This window comes from Salmo salar, chromosome 15 (assembly GCF_965601325.2).
Source record: "Salmo salar chromosome 15, fSalSal1, whole genome shotgun sequence".
Lineage (NCBI taxonomy): Eukaryota > Metazoa > Chordata > Actinopteri > Salmoniformes > Salmonidae > Salmo > Salmo salar.
In genome coordinates, this window is record NC_138305.1 from 106,748,365 (window position 1) to 106,768,126 (window position 19,762).

Here is a 19,762-nt window from a genome sequence, read left to right on the forward strand (position 1 = left end):
ACAGCTCCTGTCAGGTCATCAACAGTTCCTGTCAGGTCATCAACAGGTCATGTCAGGTCATCAACAGGTCATGTTAGCTCAACAGCTCCTGAAAAGTGTGTGTGTGTGTGTGTGTGTGTGTATATGTGTGTGTGTGTGTGTGGTGAGAGAGAAAACACACACACAGGTGATCATCACGCAGACGTCTCTCCTAGTCTCCTCGGCGCTAACAATCGGCAAAGAGATGTTTGGTTCCCTTTTCTTGTGTCACAATTCAAAGTGATAAACACAATTCCTTTTTGGAAACACAACAGACGAGATAGTCACAACAGTTCTCGCTCTTCAATTCATTTCCACGGCAGAAACAGGTTTCCATCAAATGAACATTTATTGATATTCGGAGGACAAATAAGTGCATAAATGCACTTTGTCTCTGTGTGTTAAACAGCTTGGCAGTAAGCGCAGTGTGGGAAGAGGATTTTTTCCTTTTCTTGTCTTCCCAATGAAACCAGGTACACAGCACAAAGCAAGATGGTCATATTACTCCACTTAAAACAGAACACAAAAGAAGACAACTTAAAAGCTGCTTTCTCAGTGAAAACACACAAATTCTAAGTAGTTTCCTTCTCTTCAGAGTTTCCTGTGAGGTTTGAGCCATAGGAAGTCCTCAGTTGAGGCAGTGAACTTTGAGACAAATACAGATTTTTTTTCTCATACAATTTTTCAAACAGATAAACCAGACCAACCTCATCTTAAAACATCTTAAAACTACAACTCAGTTTAGTTTTAAAAATAAAAATGAAAAAAAGAAAACAGCCATAAAATGTTACCAACAGCAGGCTATTAAGTCTGACAAATCTAGCTGTTTTCTGCTGACGCATTGCGGTTTAAAAATACTACAAAATAATAGCACTACAACTTACAATTTAAGTTTTTCTCCCCCCCAAAAAACTTAAATGATCAGTTTCTCCAAATGTTGAATACCTTTTAACTTATTGATTATTAGGATTACCGTAAATCATTTGTTAGCAATGATTACCAATAAAATACTGTCAAATTCAGACAAACTTGGCAACAAACATTGGTATATTAATTGAATGAAAGCGGACCAACAGAGGTCAACAACAACAAAAGCATAAATTTGTTTTTATCTCTAGTGTAATTTTACCACACATTATAGGTCAAAGGTTATAGGTCACAAGTTACTACCAAGGGTCAGGTGGTGCTAAAGAAAATGTACACAATAAAATCTACCCTTAGCATCTCTCTTAGTGGGCTATGTGTTTGTTGCGTCATTGCATTGATGGGCCCATCCTACAGTATATTAGCTGGGCAAAAAAATCACCTCTATTCCTCATTCAGCCTCTCAATACGCCCAAGTATTACTGGTGAGTAGCTTAAACATTAAAACACATTTGGAAACCAATTGAATACACTATATTCACACCACAGACAAGTTAGGTTGAGTTTACACTCAGCAACTAAACCCCATTGTCTCTACCCATTTTGTAGTGTCATGAACCATTCCTTAACCATAGAAATGTGGGCACAGTTATACAGGCTGAAACACCAGGTGTAACCTAACCAGTTATACAGGCTGAAACACCAGGTGTAACCTAACCAGTTATACAGGCTGAAACACCAGGTGTAACCTAACCAGTTATACAGGCTGAAACACCAGGTGTAACCTAACACCAGATAGCCTACTGTGCATAGGGACATTTGATTCCTAGGTTTGAACCATTTCCATGTATTACAGAAAGACAGGAAGTCAATTTTGTCAAGTAATGACATATCCCAACACAATTGTCCCCAATACTTTTTTTTGGTGAGAAATTGAAATATGATTTATATCCTCACCATACCAAAGTTGTCAAACAGATCTGATGGTATCTTTCTCAAAATGTGACATTTAAAATAAAGGCTTCATAATTCAGGACTTTTAGAAAGGGCCTTGAGGTGAAAAATATATAATTAACTGTAAATGACACAAAATGATTGTAATGAAGCACAAAGCAGCGTCATTAATTTACAGAGCCTTCAGAAAGTAGTCACACTCATTGACTTTTTCCACATTTTGTTGTGTTACAGCCTGAATTTAAAATGGATTACATTGAGATGTGTCACTGGCCTACACACAATACCCCATAATGGCAAAGTGGAAATATGTTGTTTTTTATAAACATTTTTACAAATGAATTAAAAATGAAAATCTGAAATGTTGTGATTCAATAAGTATTCAACCCCTTTGTTATGGCAAGCCTAAATATGTTCATGAGTAAAAATGTGCTTAACAAGTCACATAATATGTTGCATGGACTCACTCTGTGTGCAATAATAGTGTTTAGCATGATGTTTTAATGACAGAGGATGGATCAACAACATAGTAGTTACTCCACAATACTAACCTAACTGACAGCGAGAAAAGAAAGTGTAATAAATGGAGTGGAAAGCTCTTAGACACTAACCCCAGAAAGACTAACAGCTGTAATTGCTGCCAAAGGTACTTAGAAACAAAGTATTGACTAAGGGGTGTGAATACTTATGTAAATGAGATCATTCTGTATTTAATTTTCAATAAATTTGGCAAAATTTCTAAAAACATGTTTTCACTTTGTGGGGTATTGTGTGTAGATGGGAGAGCATTTTTTTTTTAAATCCATTTTAAATTCAGGCTGTAACACAAGAAAATGTGGAATAAGTCAAGGGGTATAAATACTTCTGAAGGCGCTGTATTTAATACGATCAGTGGAACACTAACAGTGGACCAAATGTTGGAATGGAGTCTTCTCACACACAGCGGATGATTCAAGTTTTCCTAAATGAAAAAGGGTGCCATTTTACCTCATTTCAAGTTAGATTGTATTTCTAGAATGTCCCCCTTCTATAATACTGGCTGGAAATGAGCACACCCTTAATAAAACAGGGTTGCACAATTTGCCTACACATTTGTTGACTTTCAAGAGGGCATTTCATATTTATTTTGGTGGAACAAATAGTGAAATAGCCTATGCCCCCATCATACCCCTACTCTAGTTGTACCCCATCTAGTAGTACCCCATCATACCCCTAGTCTAGTAGTACCCCATCATACCCCTACTGTAGTAGTACCCAATCATACCCCTACTCTATAGTAGTACCCCATCATACCCCTACTCTATAGTAGTACCCCATGGAGCAGAACTCAACACACAGCATGCAACAGTAGTTACTGACATCTTTTTTTCTTTTGTACAATATCACTGATGTCCTGCTTCCTCTCTCTGATTGTAGTTATGATGGACCTCGCACCACGACCATCACCAGATAGTCCTCGTCCGTTTTGGCCAGAGCTTTAGCCGAGGCATCAATGAACTGCTGTGAGAACTCACAGGGAGGGAACGCGTGGAGAACACCCTGGTGGTCCTTATCCCGGCTGCCTCCAACCGGCAGGCTGATGACTCCGGCTGCCTGCTTCTGTTTCAGGTAGGACACCAGATTGCGGAGAGGACGCTGGGTGGAAGCTGCCGGGTCCGTCGACGACACCTCCTCGCCACCGGAACCCGGAACCGCCAGGAGGACAGCGTAGCCGCCGGGGCCGGCCGCTTTGATGCGTCTGGAGACCTCGTCCAGCTTGGGCTGGTCGAGGCGGAGACGCTGGGTGATCTTGAGTTCGCCCACCTGTCTCCCCGTGGGGCCGTCAACGAGGAGGTCCTTGGCCACGCCCTGGTGACCCTCCAGAAGGTGCATGTTGGCGGGGAAGTTGCTGTTCTTCAGGAGGAGCATGCCGTGCCAGGCCAGGCTCAGCTTGGATGACTGACTGCCTTTAGAGCCGCCCTGGTCTGAGGAGCGATCCCTCTTAGCTCCGGGTCCTCTGCTGCTGCTGTCGCCGGCTTTACGTTTCCGCTCCCCTGTTGAAGATGCGAGGCCACTGCTGGAGGCCCCTCTCTCGGCGAGATTCCCCTGGTTCTTCAATCTCCTGTCCCCTCCGCCAGGACGCTCCAGACTGGGGCGGCGGTCTCGTCCAGGGGAGGGTCTGTCGTCGCGAGGGGGGCGCTCTGAGTCACTGAAGCGGCCTCCGTCAGGGCTACCATCTGGGGATGGGCCACCTCTGCGCCGGCGTGCCGTGCGATCAGTGCTGTCAGGAGAGACATCAAGATGGCGACCGTCGTCCATGAGGCGTCGTTTCCGTCCCGGGTCGCCGCCGCGCCCCACCAGCTCACGCTCCAGAGACCAGGGCTCCCTCCCCCCCGGCCGCCGGTCCCGCTGCAGGTGGTCCGGCAGCTCAAAGACCCCGGGACGTACTCGTTCACGCATAGCCGGGTTAGGGGGCCACTCAGCCCCGGGGAAGCCCAGATCTCTTTCTCTGAAGTGGAGCGGCGGTGGGGTCCTTTCTCTGTCCCTCAGGGGCTCAGCTGTGGCTCGGTGGATGAAAGCCTCTGCCACCATGTCGAAGGGGGGTAGAGGAAGAGGCTGAAGGAACTGCTGCTGGTAGTGGTGCTCGGTGTCTGCAAAGTCCACCCTGAGTCTCCTCTCGGGCCCCCCCAGAGGGAAGCCACGCATGTGAGTGCACGCAGCCTGAGCAGCGTCAAGGCTCTCATACTGTATATAAGCCCAGGTGTCCCCCTTTCTGTAGTCAATGGTCCTTATTGTACCAAAGCGGTCAAACTCTCTGGCCAATGCTGCTAGGGGGACCCAGGGTCCGAGCCCGCCCACCCATAGGCGTGTGGTGGGGGTGGCCTTACCATAGCCAATCTTTATAGGGTTACGGCCCACTATCTTCCCAGACATGGTGAGTTTGGCACGATGGGCCATGTCTAGGTTCTCAAACTTCAGAAATCCGTATGTGCTGGTCTGTCCCCGTGTGGGCTTTATATCCACCTCTGTTATCACCCCAAACCTGTCAAACGCCCTTCTCAGGTCCGTCTCTGTGACTGTGATGTCCAAGTTGCCCAGAAACAGCGTTCTGTTAGCTCTTTGGTCATCCTCGGGAGAGATAAAATCCTCCTCGCGGAAAGCAGCAGCTCTCTCTGCAATGAAAGCTGGACCTGGGCGCGACCTGGCTTCAAACAGGGCAAACTCCCTCTCCCGTTCTAGGTCTCTGGGCAAAGGGGGAAGTGGGGGAGGAGGGAGGCGCCCAAGGGCCAGCTGCTGTAGTCTGTAGTCTCTGTATCCAAGCCCTGATGGGGAGAGGGGTCTCTGGGTATGAAGGTGTCTGTGCCCTGGGGCTCCAACATAGGGGTCTCTGTCAACTCTCTCAACTGGAGAGCGACTTCTCCGTCTGTTGATGTACACTGCGTCGATTTTCAGAGGACGGTCGTAAAGTACTAACCTGCCCCGGGCGTGTTTAGCTGCTCTGGCATCCTCAGGCTTTCTGAAGTTGACAAACGCGATTCTCTCGTCGTTGCTGCGGCTTATTTTGACACTCACGTCCCCAAATTTTTTGAATTCGTGGAAAAGTCCGTCTTCGATATCTTCGTCGCTCAACTGAGTTCCCAATTCACTGATTTTAAGAGTTTTGTACTCACTTTCGTTGTTGTTGGGGGGAGGCAGAGCACGCTCGCCACGCGAATTACTAGTCCTTGCTGTGGCTAAATCGAGAGTCAAGCCCAGGTTGTGGTTCTTACCGATAGCAACAGCACCGGGATAACTATGGTTACTCACGCCGGATCGACTGGAAACATGCCCGTCAAAATCCCTGTCTCTCTTTTCGCCCAACAAACTCCTTCTTGTAGATCCTGCGTCACTTTTAGTCGAGGTATTTCCATTATTGCTCCCGCTGGAAACTGAGATAGCCCCCATTTTCTTGCTGGGCGGATGGCCTCCTCCCCTGTCTCGGATATCATCCAAAGCCCGAGAGCGCTTTTTAATCGGCGACCTTTCTTTGCCTTTCATTACAGTCCACCTCGCAAACCCTTACAACGATGAAGGTTGTCGCCAACGATATGATTTCTGTCTTTTCTTGCAGTAAATCGGTGAAAAGGCGAACTCCGATTAGCACTGACCCTGCGGCAAAACAACAACATCCGCCATTTTGTCTGGAATACTGTCAGAGCCCGCCCCTTCGAGCTGATTGGACGAAATAGTGGGTGGAAGAAACAACTACAAATGTACAGTCTATGTCAGTCAAATCGTAAATTACAGAAACTGGGGAATTATTTTTTTGGGGTTATATACAATGTTGCATACAGCCTTACGTTTTATATGTTGTTATTCACTTTATTCAAATAACTGGTTGCTCATATGAAATGAACAACAAATGATTTGCCCCGAACCTTAGGGTGTTTTCACACTTGGTCCCGTTCAGCCAAATTCTGTGAACTCAGTGCTGTTCGCTTAATTTTTTGTGCAATGTGAACATTCCAAAGGAACTGAGACCCCTCAAAAGAGCCCCGAAGCAAACCCGACTGAGACCATCTCAAGAAGTGTTCTGAGTTCGGTTCGCTTGATGTGAGTGCAAAGCACCCCAGGATCACTTGTCATTATTCCCGCACCACACACTTGACTACCGCTACACCGTTTCCTCTGCCATAAACCCTCACATTGGTGATGATGTCCAGGTTCGCGAAAAAGAAACGTGTGCTGTTTTTGGATATTGGTTAGCGATTGTCAAGGACACAAAGAAATTCCGAAATGTATGGAGTTTTAAGTTCATGTGATCTTAGCCTATATGTGACCTAAAATCTATTATAAACTGGGTGATTGGAACCCTGACTGCTGATTGGCTGACAGCCGTGGTGTATCAGACGTATACTACGGGTATGACAAAACATGTATTTTTACTGCTTTGATTACATTGGTATACAGTTTATAATAGCAATAAGGCACCTCAGGGGTTTGTGAAATATCAAATTAAATCAAATCAAATTGTATTTGTCACATGCGCCGAATACAACAGGTGTAGACCTTACAGTGAAATGCTTACTTACAAGCCCTTAACCAACAATGCTTTAAGTTAATAAAATAAAATAAGTGTTAAGTAAAAAATAGATAAGTAAAAAATAGAAAACAGAAAATAAAAGTAACAAATAATTAAACAGCAGCAGTAGAATAACAAGAGAGGCTATATACAGGGGGTACCGGTACGGAGTCAATGGGCGGGGGCACCAGTTAGTTGAGGTAATTGAGGTATGTACATGTAAGTAGAGTTAAAGTGACTATGCATATATTATAAACAGAGAGTAGCTGCAGCGTAAAAGAGGGGTCTGGGTAGCCATTTGATTAGCTGTTCAGGAGTCTTATGACTTGTGGGTAGAAGCTGTTAAGCCCTTTGGACCTCAACCTGGTGCTCCGGTACTGCTTGCCTTGCGGTAGCAGAGAGAAGTCTTGCTTGCCGTGCGGTAGCAGAGAGAAGTCTCGCTTGCCGTGCAGTAGCAGAGAGAAGTCTCGCTTGCCTTGCGGTAGCAGAGAGAAGTCTCGCTTGCCTTGCAGTAGCAGAGAGAAGTCTTGCTTGCCGTGCAGTAGCAGAGAGAAGTCTTGCTTGCCGTGCAGTAGCAGAGAGAAGTCTTGCTTGCCGTGCAGTAGCAGAGAGAAGTCTTGCTTGCCGTGCGGTAGCAGAGAGAAGTCTTGCTTGCCGTGCGGTAGCAGAGAGAACAGTCTATGACTAGGGTGGTTAGAGTCTTTGACATTTTTAGGGCCTTCCTCTGACAGCGGCTGATATGGAGGTCCTGGATGGCAGGAAGCTTGGCCCCAGTGATGTACTGGGCTGTACGCACTACCCTCTGTAGTGCCTTGCGGTTGGAGGCCGAGGAGTTGCCATACCAGGCAGTGATGCAACAAGTCAGGATGCTCATGATGGTGCAGCTGTAGAACCTTTTGAGGACCTGAGAACCCATGACATCTTTTCAGTCTCCTGAGGGGGAATAGGCTTTGTCGTGCCCTCTTCACGACTTTCTTAGTGTGTTTGGACCACGGCTAATGGCTGTGTCCAGGCACTCCGTGTTGCGTCTTGCTTAAGAACATCCCTTAGCCGTGGTATATTGGCCATATACCACACCCCCTTGTGCCTTATTGCTTAATTCTAGCTCTTAAAGGGGCAGTAGCCTACCTTGGGTTTACAATTTTCAATTACAGCATTATTTATTCTGCAGTTATTCTATTACTATTTATTCTGTTACCAATCAAATGTACATGTTAACAGTATCTTCTGATTGCAATTATTATGTCTCATATTTTAACTAAATGCAATCCATTAGCTTCATACATGTAAGTACGTATATCTAACTGTCCGATAACACATTCTGACTGAATGGCTTGCCCTGCACTTTGTAAAAAACACAGAGTGCATGATGGAAAAATATCTTGGGTCCTTTCTAAACATAGCAATGTGAATGCAAAGAGGACTCAGTCCACAAAATAGGTGAAGTGAACTGGCAAAAGAGTTGAGTCCTCATGCAAAGGCAGTGTGAATACAAAGAGAACTGAGTTATTTTGCTTTTTTTTTTACCCCAGAGTTCAATTTTAAGAAGACAGATCGGTTATTTTAAAAGAGGACTGTGTGAAAACACCCTTAGTTACTGTTACTAGCTGGCTACCACATGGAACTCTACCCTGAACCTTAGAGACTGTTTTTCCCTATGTACATAGTCATTGAACACTGGTCACCCATCTACTACAATACCCCATAATGACAAAGTGAAAGCATGTTTTTAGAATTTTTTGCAAATGTATTGAAAATGAAATATAGAAATAACTCATTTACATAAGGATTCACATCCCTGAGTCAATACATGTTAGAATCACCTTTGGCAGCGATTACAGCTGTGAGTCTTTCTGGGTAAGTCTGAGCTTTGCACACCTGGATTGTACAATATTTTTACATTATTCTACTGCTGTTCATACCTTTTCTATTCATATACTGTCCATGTTGTCTATAGTCCGCCAAAGTGGATCCATTCTACAGATGTAATGTCATCAATCAAATCAAACTTTATTTATATAGCACATTTTTTATAACAAATTAATTTCAAGTTGTTCAAAGTCGTGCATTGAAAGGCATGTAGCACTTAACATACTTCCGGTTGGCAGGTCGCTAGAGGTGACCACTTCCTGTTGGCAGGCCTCTATAGGTGACCAGGGGATTCTCTCTACCACATGGGAATGCCTCCATCGACCTCATCAGTGTAGCCATGAAGCCTATTTTGGTGGTTAACAATATTGGCCTTACGGATATGGAATGCGAGTGAAGAAAGCCAACTGTGCCCAACCAGGTGCAGTCAGTGGAGGATCTGTACCTGGCTGAAGACTACAACCCTCTGTTCCGAGAGCCCACAGAGGAGGTTCTTCAGTGACTAAGGAACCGGTTCAGTGGAATGGCATGTCTCCTTAAACCTGAGCCAGATCAACCGCTACCCTCTCTGGGGCATGCAGGCATCCTGGCTGGCATGACGCTGTCGGTGGAGAAGCAGGAGGCTTTAAGGCAGGCAACAGTTGGACAGCACAACAACCCCAACTGGCACACCATGAGGAGAGGAAAGTTGACGGCCAGCAATTATGGGGCAGTGGTTAGGGCTAAGTGCATTACTCCGTCGCTGCTTAAAAAATACAAAATAAATAAAAAGAGTCCTCAGATCACAGTTGTTGGATAGGGTGATGTCTGTAAAGTGGGGCACAGTTAACAAAGAGGAATGCATCAAGGCATTCAAAATGTCTACAAAGATGGATGTGCAGGAGTCAGGGCTTTGGGTCACACAGTCTGGGATCCTGGGTGCTTCACTGGATGGTGTGGTGGGCACCACAGCAGTGCTGGAGGTCAAGGGTCCCTATGGTGCAAGGGCCTTTACTGTACCATTGAAGAGGCAGTGAAGTCAAAGGAGTTCTATATCTAGGAAGTAGGGTCTTACAGCCTCCGTGAAGACCATCCTTACTGGCAACCGGTCCTGGGTCAGCTCCACATCACTGGAAGAGACACCTGCTTCTTCGTGGTTCTTCGTGGCTCCTCCTGTTCAGTACCTGTTTTCAGGGAAGACAATGGTCCAAAAATATTCCACATTGTTCACCCCCCCCCCCCCCCCCCTTCCAGGAGAGGTTATATTACATACAAGTTTTGCTCAAAAGCAGCCAACTAACGTAGTTAACTTTAGTTAAATCACAAAGGCTGGAGATTCATTCAGTAGTACAACACAATTCACATTGCATTTTATCATGGGCACAGTGGGAATTTATATTTGTTATGAGGTGAGCCTGATGTTCTGACTGTCACGCCTCATGTCTAAAACATGGGGGAAAAGGGGACATACAGTCAACATTTCGATGCGTCTACAAATTCAATGTTTTACACAATATTGTATCATATTTGATGTGTTACTGAGCTGTCTGTCCACAGGCTCGATGTGCTGTAGTCTCCGCAACTGGACGCTCACATCCCACTGGAACAGGATGGCCATGCACCGGATAGGCTGAAGGATCCTCTCCTGTTGGGACTGGAAAACAAAGAGACATTTGGTCAGCGGTGGGTCTTTTTAAATGCCGTATCAACATCTTTATCTGGAAAAGAAAATGCTTTGTTTATCATAACACAAACCCACCTTGGACAATGTGACAAGTTGTCCCTGAACACCCAATCGTCATGCCTCATTGTTTGTTCTTGTTTCCCAATCAACAGTCTGGATCTTTCTCTCCTGCCGTGGTAGATGAGCTACCTTTTCTGGTAAATACAGGGCCCTTTCGCTTTCCCACAGGAAAATGGCAGCTGCAGAGCCGAATATTGTCACTGGGTTTCCGGTCCAGCCATCTGAAAGACAAAAAAATAAAATAAGTCACTTTTACTAGCTAGCTAAGTTGATTACTAAAATGGTAACAGCTATATACAAATACCATAACCCACAGACTTGACTATAGTAACAGTGAAAATATCTGCACATCTAAATATCCTACTATGTGGATGGGACGTTTCTACCGGGATGGAGGAATTATCTGGAATGATCAACTAGATCAACTACAACTGATTATGACAGTCTAGGGTACAATTTGCCCAAAATGGTGAAGTATTGCGATGAGCTATACAACTGTACTTCTGATTGTAATTCTCAAGAGGAAAAGTTCAAACCCTCCGCCGTGAGGTCACCCGAAGAGGACCAACAGTGATAGAGGAATCATCTGAAAGGTACTAACATGCAAGGATGGAACATAAGGATTTTGGGCACTGGTCAGCAGCCCTCCTCTTTGTTATCTTTGGCCCATTTCACAGACAACATCCCATCCAACGACTAAACACCTTGAGACTGAACACCTTGAAATGCATTCGTTGTAAGAATTGTGCTATATAAATAAAGTTTGATTTGATTAATGACATTACAGCTCTATAATATTTAAGTGCAGTTTTTCCATAAACTTTTAAATTGATAATTTAGGATTTTAAATCACTTGACATATCAATTATATTGTGGAAAGGATCCTAGAAATCAAAGACTGTGTGAATGTGCATGTACCACTCCAAAATCAATAAATACGGTCCCTTTGAAGATTTGTCTCTGGTCATGAAACTACAATACAAGCTGGATGTCTAAACAAAGCCAATTCTGAATGTCAATAGATGATTACATTCATTCTCATCAATGACAACATTCTAGAATGGAGTTATCACTCTTGGAATTCTTGTATAAGGGATAATATCGTCAATGATTATATAATTGATTAAGCGGGCTCTTTCCTTGCAGAATGTTGACAGCTGTATACAACACATTGTACTGCTAAGATGCAAAAATTTTACTTAATAGCTACACTCACCGACACAGGATAAACGTTATCCCTCATGCTGGCCCTGACCAAACCGGTAAATTGCCCCTCACTATAGCTGCACTTCTCCACATGGCCAGACTTCTAGTGGTCTCCTTCTCTTATGCTCATCCTTAAAAATGCCTTAAGGTCTGAAATAGACACAAAAGTCGACATACTGTACAAACAATTATCTAGGCTAAGTAAAACAATATAAATATTTTAAAAAATATATAAACACAGTTGTAGTCGGTAGTTTACAAAAACCTGAACCAAATACATTTAAACTCACTTTTTCACAATTCCTGACATTTAATACTAGTAAAAATTCCCTGTCGTAGGTCAGTTAAGATCACCAATGTATTTTAAGAATGTGAAATGTTAGAATAATAGTGGAGAATGATTTATTTCAGCTTTTCTTTCTTTCATCACATTCCCAGTGGGTCAGAAGTTTACATACACTCAATTAGTATTTGGTAGCATTGCCTTTAAAATTGTTTAATTTGGGGTCAAACGTTTCGGGTAGCCTTCCACAAGTTTCCCACAATCAGTTGGGTGAATTTTGGCCCATTCCTCCTGACAGAGCTGGTGTAACTGAGTCAGGTTTGGAGGCCTCCTTGCTCGCACACGCTTTTTCAGTTCTGCCCACACATTTTCTATACGATTGAGGTCGGGGCTTTGTGATGGCCACTCCAATACCTTGACTTTGTTGTCCTTAAGCCATTTTGCCACAACTTTGGAAGTATGCTTGGGGTCACTGTCCATTTGGAAGACCCATTTGCAACCAAGCTTTAACTTCCTGACTGATGTCTTGAGATGTTGCTTCAATATATCCACATAATTTTCCTACCTCATGATGCCATCTATTTTGTGAAGTGCACCAGTCCCTCCTGCAGCAAAGCACCCCCACAACATGATACTGCCACCCCAGTGCTTCACGGTTGGCATGGTGTTATTTGGCTTGCAAACCTCCCCCCTTTTCCTCCAAACATAACGATGGTCATTATGGCCAAACAGTTCTATTTTTGTTTCATCAGACCAGAGGACATTTCTCAAAAAAGTACGATCTTTGTGTTCATGTGCAGTTGCAAACCGTAGTCTGGCTTTTTTATGGCGGTTATGGAGCAGTGGCTTCTTCCTTGCTGAGCGGCCTTTCAGGTTATGTCGATATAGGACTCATTTTACTGTGGATATAGATACTTTTGTAGCGGTTTCTTCCAGCATCTTCACAAGGTCCTTTGTTGTTGTTCTGGGATTGATTTGCACTTTTTGCACCAAAGTACGTTCATCTCTAGGAGACAGAACGTGTCTCCTTCCTGAGCGCTATGACGGCTGCATGGTCCCATGGTGTTTATACTTGCGTACTATTGTTTGTACAGATGAACGTCGTACCTTCAGGCGTTTGGAAATTGCTCCCAAGGATGAACCAGAGTTGTGGAGGTCAACAATTTTTTTCTGAGGTCTTGGCTGATTTCCCCATGATGTCAAGCATAGAGTCACTGAGTTTGAAGGTAGGCCTTGAAATGCATCCACAGGTACACCTCCAATTGACTGAAATTTTGTCAATCAGCCTATCAGAAGCTTCTAAAGCCATGACATCATTTTCTGGAATTTTCCAAGCTGTTTAAAGGCACAGTCAACTTAGTGTATGTAAACTTCTGACCCACTGGAATTGTGATACTGTGAATTATAAGTGAAATAATCTGTCTGTAAACAATTGTTGGAAAAATGACTTGTGTCATGCGCAAAGTAGATGTCCTAACCCACTTGCCAAAACTATAGTTTGTTAATCAGAAATTTGTGGAGTGGTTGAAAAACGAGTTTTAATGACTCAAACCTTAGTGTATGTAAACTTCCGACTTCAACTGTGTGTGTGTGTGTGTGTGTGTGTAGATATATATATATATATATATATATATATACTGCTCTGCTAACTAGCCAGCTAAAGTGTAGTCAGTGGCTAGCTAAAACAGAAAGGGGATGTAAATTCATAGATTGGGCACAAAGGTCCGATCACGCTGTTGAAGCGTAGCTGACAGCAGGGTTGCCAGATCTCGTTAAAATTTATAGACCAATGAACTCTGAAAACCCACCCACAAGGCCTGAAAACTATCCCCAAAAAAGGGTTTGCAGCAACCACATTTGCCACATTTATCCAATAAACCATTTTCTATAACGCTATTGAGCGAATGAAGGAATATCAAAATTTTTAACAACGTAGGCTAAGAAGCAAAATTCGGTTTTCCATCAAAATAATAATTATTGCGAGTTTAAGAATATGTCGCAAGAGAAAAAATAAATCCCCCTTATTAAACTCTCCAGATCATTTTCCATCAATGGATGGAGATTTAAATTGTTTTGACTGCCATGATTAAGCAATAAGGCCCGAGGAGGTGTGGTATATGGCCAATATACCACGGCTAAGCTCTGTTCTTCGGACATTGGCCTTGGCCGTGGAATCCACATACCACTTATTGCTTTATAAACTGGTTACCAACGTAATTACAATATTAAAACGTACGTTTTTGTCATTCCCCTGGTATATGTCTGATATACAAATGGCTTTCAACCAATTAGCATTCAGGGCTCAAACTACCCAGATATATTATTGTAAATAAATCCAGTTTGAGCATGTGCATAACTATAGGTAAATCCGATAGGAGAGTTTGAGTGATGAAATTGCCAGATGATCTCAATCTCTGAAGAAACACTAGGATGGACTTTAAAAAAAACGAATGTTCGGCTATTTTCTGGCAATTGTGCCATTATTATCTGCGAGATGTTGAGACTACAACCCGTTATAAATGGCCTATTTGCGAGATTGACTTGTTATTCCAATAGGCATAGGTTTGTAAATGAGGATTTTAGGTTTTACTTTGTGTTAGCGCCTGTGGAGCTACAGCTCTGATCATGAACTGACATTACTGAATTGTTTAACTACAAATACTTCACAGCCTTTTGTACAGTGGCACTGACTAAAATCTGGGTTCATAATTGTAATTCAACTTTGCCGTGATTTGCTGAAATAGATACAGGTAGCCTATAGCCTCTGATAGGCCAACATCTCATTTCAGGGAAAAGTCCACAATGAAACTGACAAATGTGGAGAACGACACATTTACGATTGAGCCGTGACCATGATCACAATTGATAACTTCCAATTGAAATAACTAAACATGGCCATTAATAATTGCATAACAAACTGAAGTTATAGGCTATTTATTAAATCCGTTTGTTAGCTCCAGGTAGTCTACACAAGTGGCACAAATTGATTTGCAATGACTTAAGTAATATCGTCATTTCAATATATCTATTGTATCAAATGGTAGGCTACATTAGCCTGCAATGGCATTAGACATGTTTTCTACTTGATGACCAACTGGTGCAAATGTAGCCTATCATTCTCCACATTTAATATCATTTTCATTGTGGATTTTTTTTTTACCATAAACACAAGCATGCGAGGGATTTCATTTCATTTTTCCACTCGTGCAGCGCTCTAGACCCTGAGCATGAGTAAAACCCTTCGCTTGATACTGTTGATACTTTTCCATAAGACAAGTCGACATTAGAAAGCAGTTTACTTTAAACCAGCCCTGAGCGAATTTATCTAGAGCTCTAGTGCGCCTAAATTCATCTTCCAGTACTTTGTCGCCATTATATCAGTTCTATTAACATGTTTTATGGGGAAAGGGGTGTCTCCATAATGACCTATCTTAATAGCCTACCTACAACTGGTACAAAGTTGTCACGACTTGCGGGCGTGCTGTTGTCTCCGTGACTCAGCTATGGAACGGCGTTTGCCGTTTAGGTCTTTGCATGTCAACAAAAAGATACACGTCAAACAACACTATTTTACGCGTTAAATAAGCTTTTAATTTGACACGTCAAATAACACAATGCTACTATATAATGTTGTGTGTGCAGAATTTACATGCGTAAGCCCAGCGCCAGCACTATCAGTAGCACTGTCAAAAGTTGTACAACAAAAAGTCTGCAAACAAGCACACGGAGGCCACGAACGATTTGTTTAAAATACCGCGTTGGTAATAAGCCATTATTTGTTTATTATTTGTTAGCTAGCTACCCTAGAAGTAGCGGTCTAACTTTAGCTTGGTACCTAGCTAGCACCGATACAACCAACCTGAAAACAATGACCAGTACAAACTGCAGTCATTTTCATTATTCTTAGCAATGATTTAGGAATCCTTGTTAAGTATTAGCTAGGTAGTCACTTGTTGTTCGACTATTGAATAGCTAGCCAACTACTTAACCCTGTTGCCCAAAGCTAACGTTATAAACAGCCAAATAGCTTGATGTCTAGTGAGGCTCGACCGGACCGTGGTGTGAAGCTAGACACAATAAGGATTACGCACAATAGTGGAATTTGCTGTTTGCCTTCAAAATAAAAGTACCTGAAGTCTTCTCTGTTGATAATTAGCATTTTTTAAATTCCTGAGAGTAAATTGTAGGGAATATATTGAGAAATCTCACATTGTCCGAGAATTACCTGGCTATCAAAACGTCACGCCAGCATTTGTCGTTTGAGTTTCAAGTTTTGGGGAAGCTATTTTCTTACCATAAAAATGCACCTTTATTGCATGCATTCTATCAAAAGGATTGCATGCATCTATCATGGCATTTGCAGACTAATGTAAGCCTACTATTCCTAATATGATGAGTAGATTGGGTAGTCATAAGTTAGGCGATTAATGAGCGCGTTGGGGCATTTTTTTTTATTTTACTAGGCAAATCAGTTAAGAATAAATTCTAATTTACAATTACGGCATACACCGGCCAAACCCGGACGACGCTGGGACAATTGTGCGCCACCCTATGGGACTCCCAATCACGACCGGTTGTGATATAGCCTGTAGGCCTATGCCAGGCTGTATCAGAGACGTTTCTTTCCTTTGCATGGGAAAAACATACACTTCATATGACTGGAGACATTAGCACAATCTTTTTTAATACGATGGTAGCCTAGGCGGCCTACTCTGCTGACACTGACAACATATCGATAAAAACGATGTCTTGAATGCAATCATGTAATCTAGGCCTATGAAAAGGTGTCAAATTAAAGTTTTTATTTTTTAGCATTTTAGCTAACCCTAACTCCTTTCCGTACGTTAACCTAATTCTCCTAACCTGTTACGTTAAATTCTCCAAGCCTTTACCGTAAATTCTCCTAATCTGCTACAAAAAGTCAAATGGATGTTAATTTGACAAAAATGTAATCCCTTCTAGCCCTGACTATAAAAAAAGGGGAGACACAAATTGTACAATATGAGGTCCATATAGCCTAGAGGTGGACATTATTATTAAAAAATTTTTTTAAATAGATAAATTGTAGAGAACTTGATTCATAAGGAGGGAAAGTGTATGGATATTACAGCATAGGAGAAAATGTCTCACTGGGATAGGACAAAATACTGTGACTAATGGTTGTTCCAGCCCAACAATACATTTCATCTTTATATGACACGAAAACACCTGAATTAAACACAACCAAAACATTAATAGCCCTGATGGTATAGGTGACCCGAAGAAGTGATTTTCTAACATCAGGTGCGCTTTATTTGTTTATGTACAGTAGGTTCACCAGCTGACCTCAATCACGACACCCATATGGACTGGATTCCCACTGTGACGATGAGCAGTGTTGCTGCAGCATCAGATTCTACTTCGTCCATTTCCAGATTTGACAGGAGACGTCCCTCAGTTATACATGACGGTTGTCATGTGCTGCACTTTGCTCAATCTGAATGATTCTGTTGTGCCATTTGAGTAGAGCGCCTTCACCTTGTTGTCGTGACAAAACAACCCATATGAATATATAACATGTCATTTGGAACATGTAAAATACTATTGTTTATGATATTGTAAACATTCTGTGCTCTAATAATAGGTTATTGTTGTATGGGTGAAATGAAAAGTGTTTTGTGTGTCATCTCTGCTTTGCCTTAACCCATTGAATGAAATAAAATGTATTTCTTATAGCCTAACTAGTCTTCATTTTACAATTTAAAACACATTTATACAATGTCATCGTGGTAGTCTTAGGCAAACCATCTTCATTATCACAATGGCACATCCAAGTGCCACTCAGACCTTCTGAGGGAAAAAAGTATCTGGCATTGAATTTGGTGGTAGTAGTTAGTTGCGTGTATGTTTTAAGCTATGGATACCATCATCTCCTGCTTCCAGACATTTCACCACCTAGATTACAAGGGTTGATTTTGCACACAAAAAAATGTCCTGTCAGAAAAAGGCATGTACAACATCTAGTATAATGATTAGCCTCATTGGCAGTACATGGTCAACTGGTATTATATTTTTTTATTTGAGAACATATAAGCTCAACAATAGGTAAGTTAAGCTATTCTCTGCTTCAAATGTACAATGTCAAGGGGTGCATTGCAAATGCCCATAAGCAGGGATGCAAACTGCTGAGGGCCCAAAAAGATGATACTTTAAAAAGAAATTGCACTGAAACATGCAGAAAATCCCTGCTAGCAGGATATGCAGGTTTTAACTAATTAAAACAAAGAATATGATCTACATGATCAGTCTCTATGTGTAAAATAGTGGTTAATGTGAACATAACTTGCAGCTAAAAAAAATGTAAAGAAAGCAATCCAATGTTATTTATTGCAAATGACAAGTCTTGAGAAGAAAAAAAACAATATACTAATATTGCAGTTAGCCATGACACTTGTGACCACACACATCTAAATATTGCAGTTGGGGGGAAAAACAACATCTTAAGTAGAAATAAAATGAAACAAACAGGCATTCTATTTTTGCTCTATTATAGTGGCCACTACCCCCAAAAGTACAGTTTTATTTTTAGCCACGGACAAGCACACCTGATTCAACTTCTCAAATAATAACCAGGCGCTCAATGAGTTGAATCAGGTCAATTTGTTCAGGGCTGCAATACAAATGTGTGCTGTTGTGGGTACTCATCAGTTCCGTGTGGCTCAGTTGGTAGAGCATGGCATTTGCAATGCTAGGGTTGTGGGTTCGATTCCCACGGGGGACCAGTATGAAAAAAAAAAAAAAAGTGTGAAATGTATGCATTCGCTACTGTAAGTCGCTCTGGATAAGAGCGTCTGCTAAATGACTGTAATGTAAAATGTTGTGGACTGGAGTTGGGAAGTGCTACAAAATGGGTTCACATGGCTGAAATCCTGAAAAGAGACAATCAAAAGAAACTAATTGGGGAACTTACGCAACCGATGAGAAATGGCTAGCTCAGGTTGGGGCGAGGAGAGGGACGGAAGCTAAACTGTTACACTTACAACTGAACACAAAGTTTGGTAACGTTCATTTGAGAATACAACACAGAAATGATTGATTTTATTGCAGGATTGTGAGCTGTGATTAATTAACACTAGTTCACCTGGAATAATAATTAACAATTAAAACATTGGCTTCCTATTTCGCAACAAAGCCTCCTTCACTCATGCTGTCAAACATACCCTCGTAAAACTGACCATCCTACCGATCCTCGACTTCGGCGATGTCATTTACAAAATAGCCTCCGATACCCTACTCAATAAACTGGATGCAGTCTATCACAGTGCCATCCGTTTTGTCACCAAAGCCCCATATACTACCCATCACTGCGACCTGTACGCTCTCGTTGGCTGGCCCTCGCTTCATACTCGTCGCCAAACCCACTGGCTCCAGGTCATCTACAAGTCTCTGCTAGGTAAAGTCCCCCCTTATCTCAGCTCACTGGTCACCATAGCAGCACCCACTGTAGCACGCGCTCCAGCAGGTATATCTCTCTGGTCACCCCCAAAGCCAATTCCTCCTTTGGCCGTCTCTCCTTCCAGTTCTCTGCTGCCAATGACTGGAACGAATTACAAAAATCTCTGAAACTGGAAACACTTATCTCCCTCACTAGCTTTAAGCACCAGCTGTCAGAACAGCTCACAGATCACTGCACCTGTACATAGTCCATCTATAATTTAGCCAATACAACTACCTCTTCCCCTACTGTATTTATTTATTTTGCTCCTTTGCACCCCATTATTTCTATTTCTACTTTGCACTTTCTTCCACTGCAAATCTACCATTC

General features: G+C 42.5%; 1 protein-coding gene and 1 long non-coding RNA gene across 2 annotated transcripts; both read right to left on the bottom strand.

The window, feature by feature from the left end:
• Positions 1-348: 348 nt before the first annotated feature.
• Positions 349-6,015, bottom strand: rbm15 (RNA binding motif protein 15). The gene has a single exon (XM_082962251.1). It carries the CDS (start codon positions 5,851-5,853, stop codon positions 3,253-3,255), a length of 2,601 nt encoding a protein of 866 aa, XP_082818377.1. The 5' UTR covers positions 5,854-6,015; the 3' UTR covers positions 349-3,252.
• Positions 6,016-8,863: 2,848 nt separating this feature from the next.
• Positions 8,864-16,011, bottom strand: LOC106572847 (uncharacterized). The gene is made up of 4 exons (XR_001321204.3): positions 15,402-16,011; positions 10,485-10,690; positions 10,265-10,379; positions 8,864-9,909 (listed from the first exon to the last, which is right to left on the bottom strand). It is a non-coding gene; the product is annotated as an uncharacterized LOC106572847 (long non-coding RNA).
• Between the last annotated feature and the right edge of the window lie 3,751 nt (positions 16,012-19,762).